The sequence below is a fragment of the Arachis hypogaea genome, chromosome 16, assembly GCF_003086295.3.
Source record: "Arachis hypogaea cultivar Tifrunner chromosome 16, arahy.Tifrunner.gnm2.J5K5, whole genome shotgun sequence".
NCBI lineage: Eukaryota > Viridiplantae > Streptophyta > Magnoliopsida > Fabales > Fabaceae > Arachis > Arachis hypogaea.
Genome location: NC_092051.1, coordinates 10438188 through 10462603, shown reverse-complemented (window position 1 = coordinate 10462603; position 24416 = coordinate 10438188). Strand labels below are relative to the sequence as shown.

The following is a 24416-nucleotide window of genomic DNA, read 5'->3' as shown; positions in this document are numbered from 1 at the left end:
AGGATGCTTATTTTTTGCAATTTTTTTTATACATTTTGATATCTATTTGTAAATTTTGTTGGAGGGTGTTAGAAACGAACTTAACTGCTTAAACTTATATTGTTTGGAGTGGAATAAAGTCTAAGTTGTTATTGTCTAATATCAAATGCCAGTTACATGAAACTGCAAACCTGTTGCTTATTTAAAAACGTAATTTATAAAAATTGCCCAAGATGACTTTATTCTTTTTTGCAAAGAATTGTGTTCGAAATTACTTTTTATTTTTAGTTTTTTCCGAAATGAATTTTACAAGTTTACATTGTGTTAGAATCTTTCCATTTGGTTATTTTGTTCAGGTACTTAATGAGACCAAGTAAGTGATACATATTCACAACTCACTAAGAATTTGTTTCATTTTTAATATTGCATAGAACTCCTACAGTAAAATAATAAAAAGAAAAGTCTAAGGGGTCAGCAACTTTGTTAAATTCTGACCAGTATGTAACCAGCAAAGAAAAGAGAGCCATTGGATGAAATCTCACACCCATCTCACACCATTAAAACCATCATTGATAGCTATTTGATGACTACAAATCACAAAGTTGCTGCCCCTAGCATTCCTCATAATAAAAAGTTCCTCTATACCAAGCATAGTTATAGACAAACATAAATAATTGTAGGCAATCATTATTCGTTAATAATTTGTGCATTTCCAACAAACCCTTGTCTTTGAATGAACAAAGAATCCTAAAATTTATATTCCTTTGGCCACTAAACTTTTTGAATGGGATTTAAAGAACAGGCAGAAAGGACTTGAGTCTTGAGTTGATCAGATATTATTTATTGTTATTATGATAACATCAAATTCATAACAAACTTACATTCATATTTTATTGTCTAACACGTTGACCCTTCACATGAAACAAATAGGAAGAATACAGTTACCAATATACATTCTATTAATTCAGTCAATTCAGAAGTTTTCTTTTTTAAAGGGTGGAAAAAATAAATAGTAAAGTTGAAAGTAGAAAGAAGAGTAGGCTAGCATCTTCTTTTTGCAAACAAACATAAAAACAAGTTCTAATGTTTCTTGCAACTCAAGTAATGTCAAGGGAGTTGAACAGAATAGAATATGGTGTTGTGATCTATCATTCCATTTGGAGTGGCATTCTGTGACAAAGCCACAAGCGCCGGAACAAGACCCGAATTCCCCGCAAGAGTTGGTTCAGTGTAGTTATAGTTGGAACGCAAGTCATTGAAACCATCCAGCTTATCAGGACCACCAACCATGGCTCCTACAAATCACATTCGGATTCAGTTTCCTTCTGTCCCTCCACTTCCATCCACCACCACAACCATACTTCTTCCCCCTCTCACTCATAATAGATACACCCATGTGGTGAACTTCTTCAGGGTACCTCTCTCCAAACCCAACCACATAGCTCATCTTCTCTGGATTCTTCCCAAGTATGTAATCCACCTGAGTCCTAGCAAAATCCTCCAATGCTTCTGAACGGTAGAATTTACCTCCGCTCATTAGATAAACTATAAAGAGAAGCAACTTAGAATTGAAAAATAATGGAATTTTTTGTGTGTGTAAACTTACACAGTTACACATTACATGTTACATTATCAAACTCCAGAAACCATGCACATTTCAAAAGAAAGCAAAAAAGGAAGCCAAATTCCAAGAGAACAATTTCACAACACCGGCAACATTAATCAAATAATGAAATGAAATCAAAACCAAAGAAACAAATTTAGTTTTTTTTTTTTTTTTTAAATGATTAATTAATTGGAGTTGACAACAGAACACTTATGCCTAATTTCCCCAGCAGAGCCAGTGAGGACTTCAATGGCTCCCATTCTCTGCATTGATTGTCCAAACTCCGTGTAGAACTTGTTTTGGTTACGCAATTCATTGACAATGTTCCTTGATGTCTTTGTTGTTAGAAGCGCAGCATCTGATTGGAACAGACCCTTGTTCTGTACAAGGATGTTATAATAGTCATTGTCAAATTTGGTGGAGCCATTAGGATCCAACTCCACCGTTGTGGTTGTGTCACTTAGTGCCTGGCATTTTGTCTTCAAGAAGTCAGCATATGTGGGGTTTAGTGAAGGATCTTGATCACCTTTTCCAGTGAAATTGAAAAGCCTATTGCTGAAGAGATTGCAATGCCCTACTCCAATTGTGTGTGCACCTACATATATACATATAGCCAATGCAGTTAGCCTTGGAACAAATTTGGATACTATTTTCTATCGAGAATCAATCTTAATAATAAATTTGACGAAAATAAATTATATTTATAAATATTATCGTATAGATCAATAATACCGTATACGTATACATAGAACAATGTTATATAACCAAAAATATTTTGGTTACACTTATATTTACAAAAATATTTTGGTTACACTTATAGTTACCAAAAATGCTATGGAACAAAACTGTACCTGATAATACAACGAGATCATGCACGGTGAGTTTTTTACTTTCGAAGCTTTGTTTGAGCTGGGTGAAGTTGAAGAAAGGTGGTGGGAGATTGGCCAAGGCTTCACTTGCTGTGGACACTCTCCCATCTCTTCTACCAGTAAGCACTTCCCACAGAGGCACATTATTAAACTGCAAATTTTATTGAACATTTATATATTAATTACTACATATTAAGACTCTATATATATATATGAATTAGTTGGATTTAATTTACTCGGACAGAAAAAGCGTCTCTAGTTGCCAATGCCAGAGAATGTCAGCACAAGATACAATTCCGGAACATTTTGCTTCAATTTCTGCTTTTATTATCATCAATGACATCATAGCCAGCCAATGATAAATTAGGAATAGAATCCTTCTCCGCTTTGTTTGTGACAGTTGAGTCTAACAAAACCGACCCGTCACAACCCTGAAACAGTAGTTTCAAATGTGACAGATATACTCACAGTACATCTAAATTAAATGTTTTAAGAATTCAAGGTCGATGTTAGTATAAAATGGAAATAAGATGTTTAATTACCCTGACGAAACAGTCATGAAAATGCATCCTAATCAATTTGGCTGGCAATTCAGGCCTTGCAGCAACGTGTTGTTGGATTTTGGTCTTAACAATAGCTTCAGCTTGAGGACAGGAATTTCTATAGAAATTTTTCCTAAGGTCGCCTCCGTGGCAAGCCCCAAGGAAACAAGACAGTAACACACAAGCTACGAGGAAAGATGTTGTCTTCATGATTATGCTCTTGATTATTTCACCTTAGCTTCTATGTGCAATATAGTACTATATTATTTGTAACTGAAGAATGGAATGTTGAACTACAATGTAGTTGCTCCTTTTTATAGGCATCTCATGTCAACTTTGAAATGCAATACCAGATAAGCATTATTCTATATACTATATCTTAATCTGTAGTTTAAATCGTTGCATGCATGTATTGTGGCTAGTTGCGTTAGGATAATAAGTACCTAATCACCTACCATTGAATAATGAAAATATATTAAAATAAAGAGTAAAGTATGTTTCTTTACCATGTTATTTGTGACTTTTTAGTTTATTTTTAATATTTGTTATTTATGTTAAAATTATTTTTTGATGTTAATTCTATTTAATATATTAGGGACAAACTTAAAAGCGTCTAGAAATAATTTTGATATAAATAAAAAATATTAAAAATAAAATTAAATAAATTAAAAACGTAAGTGATAAAATTAAATGTTAAAAATATTTTTTAAAAAATTATAAATATTAAAAACAATTGTAATTTAACCGAAAATAAAAGGATGATAAATCAAAGGTAAAAAAACTATTTTTCATGTTTGGCAATAAAATTATTTTTTTGCCAATGAGTTATAGTTCAGATGACATCATCTTTCCATATTCACTTAAAAGTTGCGAATTCAAAACTTCTAATCTCTCTATTTTTAATAAAAAAATGGAATTATTTTTTACTAATTCTATTCAATTTATGTAAATTCATAATATAGCATGCCAGCTTTAATTATATGCATTTCCGTTACACCATAAGCTTAATTAATTAATTGTAATTGGCATGTCAACCTTCATATAAAGCTTTTATTTATGTTTGATTTGACTTGGACTTAGTATGTCCTCCCCTCTCATCAGAGAGTCGAAGATTAAGTTGTATAGTTAACTTCTGAATAAATGAATCATATAGTAGTGTAATATCTTAATTCTTGAGGCTGTAAGAAATTATAACTGGCAAATTAACCTCTTATATAAATATATAGTTCTTAAGAATTTGACAAATAAAGCATGAATTGCATGCCGGCTAGGAAAATGTGCTTTATAAATGCTCAATTTAAGGGTTGAGATATAGGGTTTTTTTATATAAATAAATATATGAAAAACTTTATTTTCAGAAATACCCATAAATTGAAATTTTTTTTGAAATACGCATGGCCAATTCAAGAACGTCGTCCACGAAATGGAGTTGCCTATCAACTCACTCCCGGTGCCCGCAAAATGGAGGGGACAGCTGCAGAGTCCAATTCACCTACGGCGGACACGAAATGGAGGAACAGCCATTTAGTGGCTGCCATTCACAAAATGGGAAACCAGGGGCAGCGGATACGAATTGGTGCACTTCATGTGTACACCCACGAATTGCGTATATGTTTAAATTATTCGTTAGAATCCCTTCGAACATGCTCCCAGATTCACATGCTTCCAAGTATATCACCTTTTAATTTGTTTTCCAGACAAATGAATTAATGCATCAAATTCAATATTTTATATATGGAACTTGTTGCTTGAAACAATTCTACGTTTACCAAAATCTAATAGGGAAATGTAAGATTCTTTTTTTATCCTCAACAACTATAAAGAACGAGAGATTTAAGAGAACTTACGATCTTTTTATAGCACTTGGCGGCGTGTTTCTTTTTCAACACATCTATAAAATCGTTGGCAAAAACATCCTCACCAACTGGCATAGCTGATCAAATAATAGCATTTTGTGATTAATTATTTCTGCTTTTTTTAGTAGGAAAAATGAATTAAATGTAGATTCTGATAAACAACACACATGTTATGTAAAGTAGTTTTAAAGAAAGAAAAGGAAGGGAGCTATTACTTACTAACGAAGCCGGGGGCACCATGATCAGCATAGTAAATAAAAATGGTGTCATTAGGGCCACTGTCCACCACTTTACCAGTGCCTCCAGTAATAGCACTTCGGTTACCACTAAGCACAGTATAAAAATTTTTGGCATCTGTATGCTCTCCACTGTAATCCTACATAACTTAAACAATCACATTCACATTGCTCGGTGATATCATCATCATCATCATGCTCCATATATTTTAAAATAGTTGTCATTTTAAAACTTTAGTATACCAATAATTTAATACGTCTAAATACAGTACAATTTGTATTAAAATACATGGGCAAATCACTTAATTAAACCAAGGAGAGCAAAAAATTACACAAATCCACCAAACCAAAAATTAGTTCATAAATCAACCAAAGCACATTTCTATATAGTTCGAATGAGGTTGTTTCGAACTTGATTTACATGTAATTCGAATCACTTTGATTCGAATTACATACACACGCACACACCCACTAATTCGAATCAACTTGATTCGAATTACAAACATGCAATAATCCGAATTACACCTTGATTTATTAAAAAAATTAATAATTTAAAAATTCAAAAAATATATATTTTATTTAGGTGAAAACTCAGATGCAGTCAACTTCACGTAAAGTTAATAGTCGAGAATTGTTAAATAATTTGACTAATTTAACTAAATTTTCGTCTAACAACTCTCAAGTTATTAACTTTACGTAAAGTTGACTGCACCTAAGTTTTCACTAACTATTTATCGTCCGCTGGTGGAAATTTTCTGAGGGTACTGCAGAGAGATTAAGAAAGGCTGTCAGAGAACCAACAGTCCTCGCTACTATCTTTCTTATATCGAAAAAGAAAACGAAGATGGAACACAATCAGAACAAGAAGAATTTTGGATTGTTGTTCAAATGGACACAGAGAGTCCTGCAATATACAAGAAAACCTGTTTGGATTATTATTTCGGCCAACCGATCCTAGTAAATAACCACTAATCATATTTTAATGCCGATGGACACTTCCAGTTTTGAAAAAGGGTAGGGCTTTCGCTGCCGATGCGCCGAGGAAGCGGGATAATGCCGTCAGCCTTCCTGCCAACCGTTGGACATCTTTGATACAACCCGGGCTCTTCATCTGGAGAATTGCTTGACACTTCTCAGGGTTGGCTTCTACTCCTCTTTGGGTGATCATGAATCCCAAGAACTTCCTAGCCTCCATGGCAAAGGCGCATTTGAGCGGGTTGAGCCTCATGCCGTGTTGTCGGAGGGCCGCGAACACGCCCCCCAGGTCGCTTAGGAGATCGTCGGGCCGTGTGGTTTTTGCGAGGATGTCGTCCACGTAGACTTCTACTGTCTTGCCTATGAGCTCACTGAATATCTTGTTCATCAGTCTCTGGTACGTGGCGCCAGCGTTTTTCAGACCAAATGGCATCACCTTGTAGCAATAGATCCCTCCTGGCATTATGAACGCCGTTTTGTCCTCGTCGGGTCGGTGCATCGGTATCTGATTGTATCCAGAGTAGGCGTCCATGAAGCTCAGATAACGGTACCCCACCGCCGCGTCGACGAGTGCGTCAATGTTGGGGAGGGGATAGCAGTCCTTGGGACATGCCTTGTTGAGGTCGGAATAGTCTACACACATTCTCCACCTCCCATTGTGCTTTTTCACCAAGACCACGTTCGACAGCCACGTCGAGTAGTCTAGCTCTCGAATGAACCCTGCTTCAAGGAGGCTGGCCGTCTGCCTGGCCACCTCTTCTGCCTTTTCCTATGACATCTTCCTCCTCCTCTGGGCCACTGGCTTAACTTCCGGCTTGACGGCCAGATAGTGTGACATGAGTTGGGGATCTATCCCTGGCATGTCGGCTGGCGTCCAAGCGAAGAGGTCGGCATTAGCTCTGATCATCTCCATCAAAGGCTCCTTTTAACTCATGGGGGAAGTTTCTGTTTATGAACGTGAACTTTTCCTCCCCATCACCGACCCTGAATTTTTCCAAGTCCCCTTCTGGCTCAGGTCTGGGCTTGTCATCTATTCTGGCATCCAGGTCGACAAGGAAAATCCTCGATGCTTCTTTGGACTTTTTCCTAAGAGAGAGGCTGGCGTGGTCGCAGGCGACTGCCGTTTCCAAGTCTCCTCTGATGGATCCTACGGATCCGTCATCAGTAACAAACTTCATTACGAGCAGCTTCGTGCTAATCGCTGCCCCAGGGTCGTTGATGGTTTTTCTCCCCAGGATGATGTTGTAAGCTGTGGAATCTCGTAAGACAACAAAATCGGCCATTACTGTCCTTCGCCTTTGTCCTTGTCCCAGGGAGGTCTGGAGTGAGATGATCCCATCCGGCTTGATGAAGTGGTCACCCAACCCTACCACACCGTGCTGGTGGGTCGCCAGATCAGCATCACACAGTCCCAAGACATCGAAAACGTTGCGAAACATGATGTTCGAGTCCGCCCCTGTATCCACCAGGATCCGTTTGACGAGGCCGGTTCCGACTCTGGCCGTGATGACCATGGGAGGGCTTTCTGGTACCTCGTCGAACCATTGGTCCTCGGGGCCGAAGGAGATGGATGGGAGTCCCCTGGAACTTCTAGCGGATGAGAAGGAGACCGCCAGGACTTTGGCGTCTTTCTTTTGTGCCGATTTCGACCTCGGGGCGGAATTCCTCGCTGTTACTACGTTCACCACCGTGAGACCGTGGTCGTCCCCTTCTGGTTCTTGGCGTCGTCTTGTTGCCCGGGACCTGTCCTCGCCATCGTGATCCCGGTTTCGTCTCCTTGGCTCCCTTATAAGGTGGGAGAAGTCGGCAAGCTTTCCATCCCTGATTGCTTGTTCCAGGGCGTCCTTCAGGTTGAAGCGGTCTTGGGTCTTGTGCCCATATCCCTTGTGATATTCGCAGTAAAGGCTTTTGTTTCCCCCCGTCCTGTCCTTCAGGGGTCGAGGTCTCGACAGTATCCCCTTCTCGGCTATCTGTTGGTAAACTTCCGTGATCGGTGCCGTGAGGGGGGTGTAGTTGGTGAATTTCCCGACTCGGGAAAATGGCTTTGGCACCTTACTCGGACCGCCGTCCCTGGCGTGTTCCTTTTGCCTTTCTCCACCCTCATAGTGTCGGGTTTGGTTGTAGGGGGGTTGCCGTTTATTGGCAGCCACGACCCGGCTGACCTCTTCATCGTTAATATACTCCTTAGCCACGCATTGGATCTCCTGCATTGTCCATACTGGCTTTGTGGTGAGGTGCTTTCTGAAGTCCTCATTCAGGAGCCCGCTCGTCAAGCACAAGCTCGCTACTGAGTCCGTCAACCTGTATAATTCCAAGCATTCGTCGTTGAAACGATCTAAGTATTTTCTAGTCGGTTCCCCGGCTCTTTGGGTCACCCCCCAGCAAATTGATCGGATGCTTGGCTTTGGCAATCCTGGTTGTGAACTGAACTAGGAAGGCATGGCTGATGTCAGAGAAGTGGGTTACCGAGCCCTGCGGGAGGTTATTGAACCACCGTATTGCAGGTCCCGCGAGGGTGACCGGGAAAGCGCGGCACCTTACCTCGTCTCCCACTCCTTCTAGGTTCATCCTGACCTCAAAGGCCGTGAGGTGTTCCAGCGGGTCTTGCGTTCCATCGTACCTCATGTCCGTTGGCTTGTCAAAGTGTTTTGGCAGCCGGACCTCGAGTATGGAACGGTGGAATGGGGTCGCTCCCATTATTACGGGTCCCCGCGTTACCATCGTTCTTCCCTCGTCGCTCTCCCGACGAGCGTCCTCGTCCCCGTGGTTCGTGGTACGCCGCCTCTCACGTCTGGCGTAAATGACGGGGTCATGACGTCTTCTCGCGCGTCCTCTCTCCCCGGTGCTTTCGGACTCAGCTTGGGGGCTAGGCATGCGTCTGGAGCGACTCCTGGAGCGAGAGAGGGAGTGACTCTGCTCTGGGGTGTGTCGGTCGCGTTCCCTATCTGCTAGTCGGCGTTCTAAGTCTTGCATTCTATGGCGTAGCTCTTGCATTATTCTGGCATGGTTGTCGCCAGTCCCCCCAAAGGGGCGTCTCTCCTGTGATTGGGTTGCGTTCCTCGGGGGCGACCTTGGATGTTGTCGGGTTTCCGTCGCGGCGGCGTCGCCTCCGGGTACGGCCTCGCAGCCTGTCCCAGTTTGGACTAGCACGAAGTCCATGGACGAGTCCCCACAGACGGCGCCAATGTTCGGTAGGTCGGCTACCGGACGGTTCGGGTTGAAATCCTGGGAAATGGTAGGGGCTCGTCAGGTTGTAGACTACCGGCCAGGGGTGTGCGAGGTCCCGAGTACTTCGTGTGAAAAGGGGGGGGTGCCACCTGCAAAGACACTCCGACGCTCTTGTCTGTAAATGTGCAGGCGAAAAAGGGTGATATGATATATGACGTACCTTGGGGGAAGAGTAAACCTTCCCCTTATATACTGTCAGAGGTGGGCCCAATGAGGACAGGCCCGCTTTATCAGGGACGTTATCCCACAGCCGTGTATGAGCTGTCCGGGACGCGTGTCCGGGTTGGGGCGCGTGTCCGGGTCGGGTGGTGCTCGGGTCAGGCCGACCCGTAGAGGATTTGGGCCAGGCCGTAACAAAATTTAATTTTAAAAAAATTGTTCTGAATTGAACTATTTTATTTTTATTTTTTAAAAATATATCCAAATAAAAAAATTAGCAACAATAATTTACATCCAATAAAAAAATTCACTGTAAAAAAAATAGATAAATTTTTTTTATTTACGTAACTGACCTAGGTCGTAAATTAATGAGATAAGAGAGAACATGAATGTATGTAATAAAAGAGAAGATGAGTTAGTGAAAGTTTTTTTAACGTGGAATAACTGATCTATAGTGGAATAGATTATTAAAAAAGACAAAATTAAAAGAATTTTTTGAACACCATATAATTAGTGTTATAAAAAGGAGGTGAATTCATAATTTTTGTGTCTTTATGTTTTGATATATTAACAATAAGTATAAAAATAATTTAGATAAAAATGCTACCTGTGCCTGGCATGTTGCCCACATTTTTCTTTCCTTGATTTAAAACTTTTATCGTTAATAATGTAGTAAAAATGCTTAGATTATGGCACATTTAAAGAAATTACAATGCAAGAAAAATGCAAACAAGATGACAGTGTAATAAATAATACAACATCAACAACTACAAGGCCTTCTCCTAAATAATGTTGGCTACACGAATAAAACTACACTCTAATTTTCCATGGTAGATCTTAACAGTGTTTAGCCTAAATAGCTATACGTGGAATAAATTAAAAAGGTAAAAGAATAATGAAAATATTAATTGGATAAATAAATTAAAAAAATATAGGTAAAAATTACAGATGAATATAATAACTACAATACAACTAAATGAAATTTGTAAGGATGAATGTGATAAAATCGAGGATGTTAAAGGTAAAAAAATAATATTAGCAAAAGAAATATAACAAAGTGTATCGAAAGATAAAAAAAAAAAAGCATTTTAACAGAATAATTAGAATGAGGCTAAATTGATGGGCTGACCATCGGAGTACAATACTCATAAAGTCATAAATCTACTCAAAATAACACTATACAAACAAAGACTAACATAAAATTAAACAAAACATAATTTAAATGAATATTTCAGAATATAATAAGATCTATAAAATAAATTATTTATCATCACTGGTTAAATACTTGTTGACTTCTAATCATAGTTATCAGAACCGAACCAGTAATTAAACCGATAAGACTACTGGGTCACTAGGTCACTGGTTCAACTGTTGGGTCACAGGTTGAACCGATTGATTCGGTTATAATTAAATAATTATATAAAATTTAATTTCTTTTTATAATATTTTTTCTACAAAATTAAGTTATTTTAATTATTCAATAATTTATTAATTAACTATATTAATCAAATATATGTTGAAAAGAGTTAATATTAATAAATATTATATAATTATCAATAACAAAAAAATATGGTATGGTTAATAAAAATATTTCTGTTTATCTTTTTAATTTAAAGAATATTTAACAATATTTAATATTTTTAATAATTATATAAAATTAAAAAATAATTAATTTAAGTAAGTAAATATAAAATAAAAAATTAATTAAATTAAATATAAAATTACTCATTAGAATAAAAAGACAAAAGTGTAAGAAGATTTTAAATTGTACACTACAAAAAAAAGGGGTTAAAATGGCGGTTTTTTAAGATAATTACGGCGGTTACAACCGTCATTATTGCCGAAAATGGCGCCTCCAAGAAACGCCGGAATTCTGGGCGCCATTCTGGTTATTACGGCGGTTTTCTGAAAACCGCCGTAATAACCAGTGGATAATACGGCGGTTTTTTGGCGGTTAAAATGGCGGTTTTTAACCGCCATTTTAACCAAATAAAACGGCGGTTTTGTTGTTGTTTAAAATGGCGGTTTGTAACCGCCGTTTTTACCTGGGTTTAATGGCATCCTCCTCGTTTAAAATGGCATTTATAACCGCCGTTTTTACCAGGTTTAATGGCATCCTCCTCGTTTAAAATGGCGGTTTGTAACCGCCGTTTTTACCTACATTTAATGGCATTCTTTTCGTTTAAAATGGCATTTCTAAACGCCGTTTTTACCATGGTTTAATGGCATTCTTTTCATTTAAAATGACATTTTTTAACTGTCGTTTTTACTATTATTTTTATCTTGTTAAATAAATAATTTTTTTATTAAAATTCCACAATAACAAAATCATAATCTATAGACAAAATATTATATAACTCAAAAGTATTAAACATAATATATGATTTTTTAGTATTACAAATAAAAAGTAATAACTCCTATACAAAGTATCAAACTAAGAAATATTGTTAGTTCTATTATATTGGGAGTTTTCCTAGAGATGCTCAACAAATTTGCTACAGATCATTCCAACATTTTCATTTTCATACTCATCATCACTGCAAGCTCAACAAATTTGATTTTTTTAGTCAACTCATCATCATCCTTAAGATTTCTATCTAGGCCTCCATTTGCATCTCGTCTCCTTTTTGCAGAATCAGCACTGCCATAGCTCAATAAATTTGATAAGTGTTTAGGTTAATTGTGTGATATGTCCAGTATTCAGAATCAGAACAAAATGTGTTGGTGTCTTGTACTTAAGATATATCTAACATGGAAACAGAGAAAGCATTATCATGTGCAAGAAATACATATAAATTAAATGTTTAGCACCATAATATTTGAAAGTGCAACGCGCTTAACTAAGGTCTTATAGCTGTCTGAGGAAACATGATACTTTGCATCCCTCTGATGCACCAGATCTGGCCTCACCAGCCCAAGCTTCACCCCTTGTGGTGACATCATTAGTGCTGGTGCACCCAGTGGAAACCTATCTCCTGCACCAATAATAACACACAAAACTAAGCTTAATTAAACTCCTACAATATAATAACACAAAGATTGTTAACCTCTATTATGCTTATGAAAATTCTCTGGTCCGCATAACAAAAGTGAAAATGAAAGAGTAAACCTTATTGCAGTTTGGTATGAGATCTTGCAATGCACGCATCTTCTCATTGATCCTGTCTCTTCGCCTCTGTATAAGTAGAAGATCACAATGATAATCATACAGATCACAAGCAACAAAACATATGCTACAGATGGAAAATTTGTTGTTTATTTGCAACAGTACACAATTGGCATATGGTCTTCACTCACCCTTTCACATGAGCTGCATCTAAAACCACTTATGAAATTACTCAAAAAGAGGTTCTCAAGATATATTATGAAGAATTGAAACTAAATACCGCTTATACTACTTATAAATAATGTACAGTCCCAGTTCAACAAGAATAAAATAAATTCATGGACTTTGAACTTTGAACAAGCTAGGAAAGATGTTGCTATGAATAGTAAATAATATTCTCACTAGTAAATAATATTCTTAATAGAAAAGCCAGATTCAGTAGAGTTGTTTTCAAAACAGAAACGCCTTGCCTTTAATCATAGCTCCCTCATCTCTTCTAAAACCTCAAACTTGTGAAATTCCCAATTAAACATATCATTCAACCATCAAAAATGCAAATCATATACAAATCATGATTAATTTTTTATACATTATGATGAAAGCTTAATATACAAAAATGGTGTCATAATTGGAAGAGTAAGAGCAGGAAGCAGTGGAAGAGTAAAGATTTAAGAGGGATCTTGAAGAATTGTAAAGTCATCCTCCTGCACCTTCAAATTATAGTGCAGCTTGAAGATTTCAACTATAAGAATATTAAAGTTTTTTTCCTATTATTGTTTGAAAATTTATAGACTCGAATTATGCAAAATAGTGTTAGTTGGGGAATAATATCAATTAATGTAAATTCAAAACATACACAATAGTTTTAGTTGGGGAATAATATCAAACAGACAAAATGCAGAGAAAGAAGAGAGCTTACAAGGATGTTGAGTTTCCCTTGGAATTCAGAACACAGAGTCCATCAGCTTCTCCCTCTGATGAGGAACAAAGACATTGCAAACAGAGTCAGTAACCTCAAAACCAGAATCATTTAATTAGATGAGACTTAGTGAGCTCATCTTCGTTCCTTGCACACGCGTGCACTCTTGCTCCAAACCCAATCAGTTCCTCCACAATGTCGTGACTTTTTTTGAAGAGAAAGTAAAGTGTTGTATTGTACTAATTTCGGACAAATGATGCAGATTATGAGATCATTCAGTTTAATAGAACAGATTAGGTCTCAAACTAAATAAAATCAGAAGCAAAAAAATAACGACAGAACAGAAAATACAACAGTAACAAGCTAACAACAGCAACATCACAAAAGATCAATGAAAATTAAAATACACAAAAGAACCAGCATTCTTTGTTTCTTCCTACTAGAGCATGAACTAGATCTAAAAGGATGAAGAGGAAGGAAAAAATCAAAGAAGAAGATTAAGTAGATTAGCTATTAGAAGTGACTGAGATGGTGAAACCAAATTGTAGAAGCTTGCTGAAGGCAGCAACAACGGCATTGCTTGCCGAGGTGAGGAGGTGAGCCAGATTGAAAATCAGATCATAGAAGGCAGCGACAACGGTGTTGCTTGCGATGGTGCAGAGATGAATGATGGCGATGAGATGAGCGGCGACAAATCTTCATATCGAAGCCAAATCGTTGAAGCTCGCTGAAGGTGACAACGGTGTTTCTTGCAATGGCGAGGAGATGAACGATGGTGATGAGACAAACGCTGACAAATCTTCAGATCAAAGTCAAATCGTAGAAGCTCACTGAAGGCAGCAACAACGGCGTTGCTTGCAGCAGCGAAGAGATGAGCTGCAACAAAGGGATGAGCGATAGCGAGGAGTTGAATGACAGATCAGGAAGATGAACAATGGCAAGAAATTAGGGTTCGTCATTGACACTCATCCTCATTTTTTTATATGCAACAATACTAATGACACTCTCATATGCAATATCACTCGAGTTAAAAAGGGGGAAAAAATTCTATGGCGGTTTGAAACGCCACAATCAACAAAGCTGCCACAAAAACCATTAGCATTATGGCATGAGTTGAAGCTGCCGTAATTAACAAATATAATGGCAGTTTTTTTAACCCGCCACAAAATTAGTGCCATTTTTACCAATATTTTTTGTAGTGGTACATGAGTAAAAGAGTTAATAAGATAAAATTATTATTTTTAAGAAATTAATTTTATTTTTTTGTTAATATATTATTCACTTTTCAAATTTATTAGATAAATATTTTTTTTATTTTAATGTTGACATGACTTTATTTATAATTAAAATTACTATAAACCAAAATATAATTCTAAGAATAATGATAATAATATTATTCTTATTCAAAAAGAATATATATAAACTAAAATACATGTTTTATTTAAATAATTGTTCCGTATAGAGAAGAGTTCATGAGATAAAGAAGGAGAATAAGAAAAAAACAAAAAAAATTAAAAAAGGGAGATTGTAGGAATAAAGAATTGAACAGAAGTTATACGTGAATTTTTATAACTGTTAGTGAAATATGTTAGTGAAATAAGTAACTGCAAAATAATTTTGAATTATATTAGTAAGGCTAAAATAGGAAATAGAAAATTGGACACCAAACCCCATGTATTGGCATTATATATTGTTATATACAAAAAGAATATATATAAATCAAAATACATGTTTTATTTAAATAATTGTTTACAGAGAAGAGTTCATAAGATAAAGAAGGAGAATCAGAAAAAAACAAAAGAAATTAAAAAGGGAGATTGTAGAAGTAAAGAATTGAACAGAAGTTATACGTGAGTTTTTATAACTGTTAGTGAAATATGTTAGTGAAACAAATAACTGCAAAATAATTTTGAATTATGTTAGTAAGGTTAAAATAGGAAATAAAAAATTGGACATCAAACTCCATGTATTGGCATTATATATTGTTATAGATAACTATTAGTGAAATATGTTAGTGAAATAAGTAATTGCAAAATAATTTTGAATTATGTTAGTAATGTTAAAATAGAAAATAGAAAATTAGACACCAAACCCCATGTATTAGCATTATATATTGTTATAGATAACTGTTAGTGAAATATATTAGTGAAATAAGTAACTGCAAAATAATTTTGAATTATGTTAGTAAGATTAAAATAGGAAATAGAAAATTAGACACCAAACCCATGTATTAGCATTATATATTGTTATAAATAAAACAAAAAAAAATAAAATAAAAATTATATAAATTCTTTCTACTGATCTCTACATAAAAATTTGAGTTAAATAGAAAATCTTTTAATAATAATTTTTAATTTTAAATTAAAGCCAATGTAAACATATTTTTTCTTTATTTAAAAATTTATGAAATACGAACATTTCGTTGAGTTGCTGTGTTCTGGTGTCAGATACATTTCGAACACGACACTCATCGACACTCGTGTCTGTCGTGTCCAACCATGTATTAATAAAAAATAAAAAATTATTCTCCAGTCATACTTGAACACATCTAAATATCATCACATGTCAGCGTGTCCAACCTTATTTTTAATATGTATTTTTGAAATGAATTTAAAAACAGTATATATTATTATTTATTAAAACAAAAATATTTAAATACTTTATACAATTGAAAAAACATATTAAAAATAGTTAAAAAATTAATTTATATATATTTTGATATCAATAAAATATCAAAATATTACTATAATTTATTTAAAAAATACTTTATATTTTATATATATGTCGTATCCCGTGTCACATAAGATTTTTAATATGATGTGTCGGCGTGTCTCATGTTGTGTCGCGTCCCGTGTTCGTGCATCATAGTTAAAAATATTTTTTTTTATTTAAGTGCTAGAATAAAAATTTTTTAAGTATATACTTATAAAATAAAATAATTAATTTTGCATAAAATTTGTGAAATTAACATGCAAAATTCTTATAATTTTGGCTTACTGGCTACTAGTTTAAATGATATAAGCACAATAAAAAATGTTAGATGAACATATATATTGTATATTATAATTCTTTTATTAACAGTTATTTTTAAGGTTAAGTATGATTTGCTCTCTATGGTTTAATTTGAAAACCAAAATCGTTCCCAAAATTTTTTTGTATTTAAATTCATCTCTAATGATCAATTTAGCCTTAAAAACATTCTTTGAACCAAAATACCAACCTTCTCTAATAACCCTTCTCCAACAACCCTGTGCACTCATCACCCCCATTCAGTCCTTCACATTTAACACAGCCTTTACCCCGCCACTCACCTCCTCTGGTCTCTGCTTCCTTTAGCAGTTAGTAGCCACAATCTCTCATGAATGCCATTGTCTGTCGAGTTGCCATTCAGCTTGTTGCCATGTCACAGTACCTCTGTCTGCTCTAAGTTGTGTTGCTCTCCACCGTGTCTCACATGCTTCGCAGTCCTCCATTGTCGTCTTCTTTCCCTTCGTCCTTTTCTGTTGTTGCGCTACTCTCTGCAAGATGTTGCTACTAGCTCTCTGCGAGATCCACCTTAGCCAGTCTCTGTCGTCTCCTTCTTCCTCATGCTTTGCCACCATGTCTAGGAACCTCTACCAATAAAATTTTCAAGTCCATTACAAACCCTAATTGCGTCACCGATAGAATGTTGGAGGAGTTTTTTCTCTTAGGATGGAACCGGTTTTGCCTCGGTGGTAGTTGGAACCTTTGCGAGGAATTTGGTTTTTGGTGCCAATCCAAAACACCAGGATGTGGGTGCCACTGTCGCCTTCTCCGGAACAGCAGTGCAGACAGTAGTGACGGAGCAGATTGGTGACCACTCTTTGTATATTGCTCGTCTCTCTCTCTCCCTAATTGATGGATTTTTTTTTTTTAAAGAATCCGAATGATTTTTATTGTTATTGTTGTTGTTGTTAGCATTCGAAGAATTTGATGTTGTTGAACTTGAAAAAAAAAAAGACAGTATAGTAGTAGAGATATTTTTGTCATTTAAAAATTATTATTTTTAAAAAGACGATTTTATTATTAAATTGAACGTTGGGGATTTTTTCAAATAAAAAAAATTAAAAACGATTTCGATTTTTAAACTAAATCATAACAAAAATTCTATTTAACCCTTTTTTTTTTATTATGACGTATCATATACTTATGTATTACCAATGATTACTATTGTACTCTTAAAAGAAAAAAGAAAATAATATTTATTTAATTTAACACTATTATAATAAATTTGAATAATATTAAATCTATACTTAATAAATTGTTAATTTAGGTGTAAAGAAAGAAAGGTAATTTAAGATAATTAAACAATATTTTATTAATTAAAGTGTGATAATAATCCCTCTCCTCGTATAATAATAGACAAATATTCAAATAAAAATTACACTAATAAAAACAACAAAAAAAACTACACATATAAAAAAAATAATTTGTCCTTCTTGTCTGAAATAGATTGTGATGTTGCTAGTTAACTGAACTAATTAAGTGAGTGGTTCGAGTTGACTTTAAATAATTATAGCTAATTTTTTTTTAAAAAAATATTATTCATACACCAAATATTATTGATACTCGTATAAAAATATAATAGTTATTAATTAATTATATATTTATATAAATTAATTTTTAATTAATAAATAAAAAAATACATATATAATTATTAAAAAAAATATTAATATCAAAATGATGTTTATTATAAAAGATATAACCAGCAAAATTGTTTCTGTTTTTACTTAATTGAGACTTTGAGACTTTGAGCGGCTTATGAGCTTGAAATCTTTTAAATTAATTTGTTTTCAAATGTAATTACTATTGGCAAGCTTGATTCTCAAACAAAAGCTTAAAAAGATTTATAACAAGATTCTACTTATCTAAACCCCTATATTTTTATCGAACTGAAATATAACTAAGTTTTATCTCTTCAGTAATAGTGAATAAGCCATTTAGTTAAAATTATAAAAAAAGAACATCATAAAATAATTTTAGGTTAAAAAGCAAAAGATAACTAAATAATTAATAGATTAAGTTAGGATTATTAAATATCATCTAAAATAATATCTAGTGACCTTTGATCCAAAAACAATACACAAAATAAAAACAATCATGATAGATATATACTAAAAGCAGCAATTAAAATTAGACACTAATATAAAATACATATATACTTCTTGTCATGTTAACAACCTAGTCTCTTGCCTTAATTAAAAAAATAACATAACATAAGACTAAAGTAAAGTATAAGAAAAAATAGTATAAGACTACAGTAGTAATGTAACTAAGGGTTCAATTATTGGCTATTTTAAATCAAACTCATTTAATTAGCGTAATTGTTTATATAGGTTTTCCTTCACATCTCTATTTATTGCTAAAGATCCCATTAAGTTTAAATGATACCTTCATCTCTTGCCAACCGGCCGGTAAGGACTATAAAAGAGTCTTGAACCTTGTTATACGATACATACATAATACATTTCTTGTTAACAACACTCCTCACTCACAATTTATTGAAGATATATTACTTTAGCTTATAACCCAATCAAATAATCAAATGCATCCATAGAAAATTTCACCTCATTTGAGGAGTTAACACCATAATATATGGAATTATGGACTATAGCTTGAACATATGTGTCACGTAAAGTTGACCTGACCAAGACAAATTTCAGTGGTAACGTGAATGAATTACTCATCACCAATCATTAGTTATCAGCATGAAAGAGATATACAGAGGAGACAAGTTTAAAATACATACATAATCTAACATAATTTGGAATATAAGTTAACATACCGAAAACAATTACATGATCTTAGGTCTTAGCTGATGTACATAGACTCAATTAATTGTAAGTGAAGCTAATTAATTATTAGTAATAAGGGTAATGATGAACGACAACCCTGCTAGGAGGAGAGGAACATATGAGCATGAGAGTTAGAGCAATAACCAACGCCATTAGAACCCCCATCATATCAATTGACAATATGCACAGAGCCATCCTCAATCTATCTCTTTCTCTGAAAATAAATAAATAAATAATAATACACTAAAAATTAGTTTGTGAGTTCACAATGCAAACAGTGGCCTTGCCATTCATATAAGTTAATCTCGTTATTTATAATTTGTTTTATTAAAGATCCAAGTGATTTCTCTGACCAAGTCCGTCCAAATGATTTACTTTCACACATCGCACCACTTACTTATAATAGAACTTCAACGTAAAGCTTCTATTTTTTAATGTAAAGCTTTCCTTCTTTGTTTTTCTTGAATGTAAAATTTCCATTTTTTGTTCCTCTTTAATGTAAAATTTCCATTCTTCGTTTTCTTCTTCAGATTTTTTATTTCATTCCTCTGATTTTTGATCTGCATTTATGTTGAATCGAATAGTGTATTATTTTTTTGAATTGAATGTATTATTTTTATCAAAATAATGAATGATTCAAGTTTAAATCAGAACAAGAGTGATTTGGATTATTATCCTGAATCGAATTAAGTGGATGAGGTTTGATAATCACATTTTTTCAGTTCATTTGTTATTACACAATGATCTTGTTATGATAATGTTTTCGGTTCATTGTTCAACAATTTTGATTTGAATGGAATAGAATGCAATTAAATAAAGTGATAATGAATAATTTCATCCTTCTTTATAAAAATTAGTGTTGTTTATTAATTTAAATTTGGATAGAATGTAGAAATTTTTGAATTTAAATAATGCACATTTTTCAATTCATTTCTTATTATATAATGAACTTGTTATTATAATATTTTAGTTCACTCTTTTAACAATTTTGAATTAAACGGAATGAAATGCAATTGATTAAAGTGATAATGAATAATTTCATCTTTCTTTACTAAAATCAATGTTGTTTATGAACTTGAATTTGGATAGAATGCAGAAGTTTCTGAAGTCATATAATACACAATTTTTGGTTCATTTGTTATTACACAATGGTCTTGTGTATGATAATATTTCAGTTTATTTTGCAGTCCAGGTGTGTTGTCGATGAACAATTTGTCTCAAAGGTTGGAATGACTTTCATGATACTTGAAGAAGTTGGAAAGTTCTACAAAGATTATTCTAAATTTGCTGGTTTTTCTACAAAAATAAGGAACACCACTCAGAAGGGAGATGAAATTAAGAATCAATTAATTACATGTAGTAGAGAGGGGAAAAAGAAATTCAAGATATCTCAAACTCTGAAGACAAATCTCTCAGCTGGAAAAAACTGTCCAGCCAAGATTTATTTACATATATTGAAGGACGTTGGTCTTTGGATCATTTCTAAAGTTGTTCTATATCATTCACATCCTTACTATCCAAATCAAGCAAAGCATATTTGTGTATCGTACAATTGAAAATAATAAGGAAGCCAAAATCAAACCGAGTAAAACATATCAGTCGTCGTTTGTAGCAATAGTGGGTGGTCATCATGAATTAAGTTTTATCGAAAAAGATATGAGAAATTACATTACAAGAGAAGAGAATTGAAACGGTTATCACTATATCTCATCTACTTTTTTTAAAATAGATATGTTTGATCAATTAATACTCAAAAAGAGTACATAAATTATGATCCAATTAGATTGATTTAAATTTAAAAAATAAAAATAACCATTTGCCAATTGTTAGTAAAGATTGATGGGGGTAGTGGGAAGAGAATTGAAACGGTTATTACTATTCCATCAACCTTTTTGAGTACTAATTGATCAAATATTTAAACTTATCAATTTTAATCTCTCCTACCTACCTTTTTAGGTACTAATTTGCTTGCTAAAATTTTGGATTATTGATATTATTAATATTTTTTATTATTTTCAATTTTTTTTTAAAAAAAAATACATGTATCTCGTTTATACTTATACACGTGTTGCGTCATGCAAAATTATCTCATTTATAGTGTAAACGAAATAAGGAAGGAATATTTATTACGGTAAATATTTTTTAAATTATTTATTTCGATAATTATTATAATTAATTTATTTATAATCACTTTCGATAATTATTTATAAGTAATTTTATGTTTAAGTATCTCATGGAAAAAGATCTTTTTATTTATCAATTATGTTTGGGTATAACAATATAAAAGTACATTTTTATTTATTTATTGCATGAAAAATATTTTTTTAAGAATTTTTTTTTTAAAAAAAATGTAAATTACAACTTCTCAAAAAAGATGTTTTTTTTTCTAATGCTTTTACTTTTATCATTAGAAATTTGCCAAATACGTTAGAAAATAAAAAGAAGATCTTTTTTCATAGAAAAAATATCTTTTTTTTTTTATCAAAATAATGGCGCTCAAACATGCACTTAGTGTACTCAGCTTTTTCTTTTAAATAAGTTCAAATATACTCCCTATTTTGGACTATTATTTTAGAATCTTTTCAATTTTTTAAGCGTAAAACAAATAAAAGGACAAATCTACTTAATATACTAAAACTGGGTTTTCTCCACTAATGGAAGTGAGATGTCGATTCCTCATGAATCCATTTTCCCACCAAAATGAATACACTATTTTCTCTTCTAAATTTATTTTATAAAAATATTTTTATTATAATTATACTATAATTAGCATTTAAGTAATAATGATAATTATACTAATTTAATAAAATATATTTATTATAATTATATAAAATCAATATTTAATACATTATTAAACTACTTATCAATTATCAATCAAAAATATTTTTAATTATTTTAATAATAATAATAATAATAATAATAATAATAATAATAATAATAATAATAATAATAATAATAATAATAATAATAATAATATGATAATTATATGATAATGGTACCAGTTATTAATAACCAATTTATATTTTTCTAAATAAATTTATTTTAGAAAAATATCTTTATTATAATTATATTATAATATTACAATTAATATTTAATAAATAATACATAATTATACTAATTTAAGAAAATATATTTATTGTCTATCTATTCTATTTATTCTATTATATAAAAATAAGATTTTTGCACTTAATGATGAAATTGATATGGCATGCTTTTGAGGTGTTTCCTTATTTATTTTATTTAATTCGTTAAAGCAAATCAATTATAATTAATTAATTATATCAATTAATTAATTTGATTACACATTCAAATCTTACCATTTATTATAATTTATATGAATTGATTAATTATAATTAATTATATCAATTAATTAATTTAGTTAATTATATTAATTATTTGATTTGATTGGAGTAAATATCAAATTATTTAATAAATAATAAATATGATAACGAAATATATGAATTAATTTAATTAGTTTATTTTTCTTAATACCATTTATTTAATTAGTTTATTTGATAAGCAAACCTTTTCACGAATCAAAAACAGTGCAATTTTATAGATTTATAAGTGCTAATAGCTTTTATATTTAATTTATTTTATAGTGTGATAATAGCCAATATATTTGTTGGTGGATTTGACTATTACTATATTATTTATGATCACATTCAGTATATATGTCTGATTTATGGAAGAAAGTAGATTATTAAAATCGATTAATAACTATTTTAGAGTTAATCCAATTAACACTAGATTAAAAAAACCAAACAATGCATAACATATTACTTTTTTATTAATCAAATTATTATAATTTAAATTAATTTTTAAAAAATAATTTAAAATTATAATTTCAATCTTATCACATGCATGACACCGGTAATTACACTTGTTACTGAAATAAAAATGATATTCTACTATCACATCACTCACTTACTTTTTTGCATCTTCACAAAACTGTGGAATTCTGCCACGAGTTCTTCCCAAAAGCTTCGTCAACGTAAACCGTGGAACCCCTCCAGCGGTTTACACGTATTTTAATCTGTAGCACCCCTTTCACGGTTTACATAGATTTATATAAAGTTGCATTTTTGTATCCAAACTGCAAAAATTGCATTTTTGTAATTTTGAAAGCTAAATGTTTTATTTTGGTAAATTTTCCTAATTTTAAATTGTATAATACTTTAATATCTAATCAAATCAATTAGTTGATATAATTAATTTATTGTAATAAATTATATTTAATTAGTTAAAAAATAAATTAAAAAATACTATAAAAAATATGCCACATCAATTCCATTATCAAATGTAGAAACTCAATTTTTATATAATAGAATAAATAGATATAATTGTATTTAATATAATCGTGTATGATTAATTAATAATTCACCAATATTATTAGCATTTGCATTCTAGTTATATATCATTTACAGTAATTACTTCATTCCTAAAAGATGAAGCTAATACTACTAATTATATAATCATATCATCTTCAAATTGATCCTAATCGTTAGCTAAGTCGAGTCTTAAGTGTAGTTTCTTAATTTAATTAAGTCAAAGAAAAAAAGAAAGAGAGAAAAAATCTTCAATTTCAAAAAGATCATAGTTAACAATAATAATGGTTGAACTGAACGTGGCGGCAAGCTTCAAAATAATTAAAGAAAATTAATAAAGATGTATCTTGATAATTGAGTATTAGTATTGTACTAGTGCTAATAAGACATGGCTTAGAGTCAAATTTTTTTTGTTTTAATAATCTTGATGTAGGAAGAAAGAAAAAAGGCTGGTTGTTGGCATAAAAAAGTTGATTAATTGGTGTTCAATTAATTTAGGATTTATTTTATGATGTCTAATCCAATAAAAATATCTAAAATATTTTTTATGATAATATTTATTTAGCCTCATTTTAAAAACGTGATTTATAAGAAAAAATGTAACAATTTAAAAAATAGTAATATTTTTAAATAAAAATAATATTTTTATAATATATTAAAATTAAATTCTATAATTTATCATCTAATAATAAAAAAAAAAACATTTTCATATAAAAAGGATGATAAAATTTTATTGAAGTGTTTAGGATATTTTATATGCTAGTATTGTAGCATGGATCACACAATGTAACTTTCTA

The 24416-nt window shown here is 32.3% G+C and overlaps 1 protein-coding gene and 1 pseudogene across 1 annotated transcript; both read right to left on the bottom strand.

Moving 5' to 3' along the window:
* Positions 1-1086: 1086 nt before the first annotated feature.
* On the bottom strand, positions 1087-1516 carry LOC112756614 (endoglucanase 25-like). The gene is made up of 2 exons (XM_072220346.1): positions 1357-1516; positions 1087-1274 (listed from the first exon to the last, which is right to left on the bottom strand). Exons 1-2 carry the CDS (start codon positions 1514-1516, stop codon positions 1087-1089), a joined length of 348 nt encoding a protein of 115 aa, XP_072076447.1.
* A 31-nt stretch (positions 1517-1547) lies between these two features.
* On the bottom strand, positions 1548-3506 carry LOC112758628 (peroxidase 3-like; annotated as a pseudogene).
* Positions 3507-24416: the final 20910 nt, after the last annotated feature.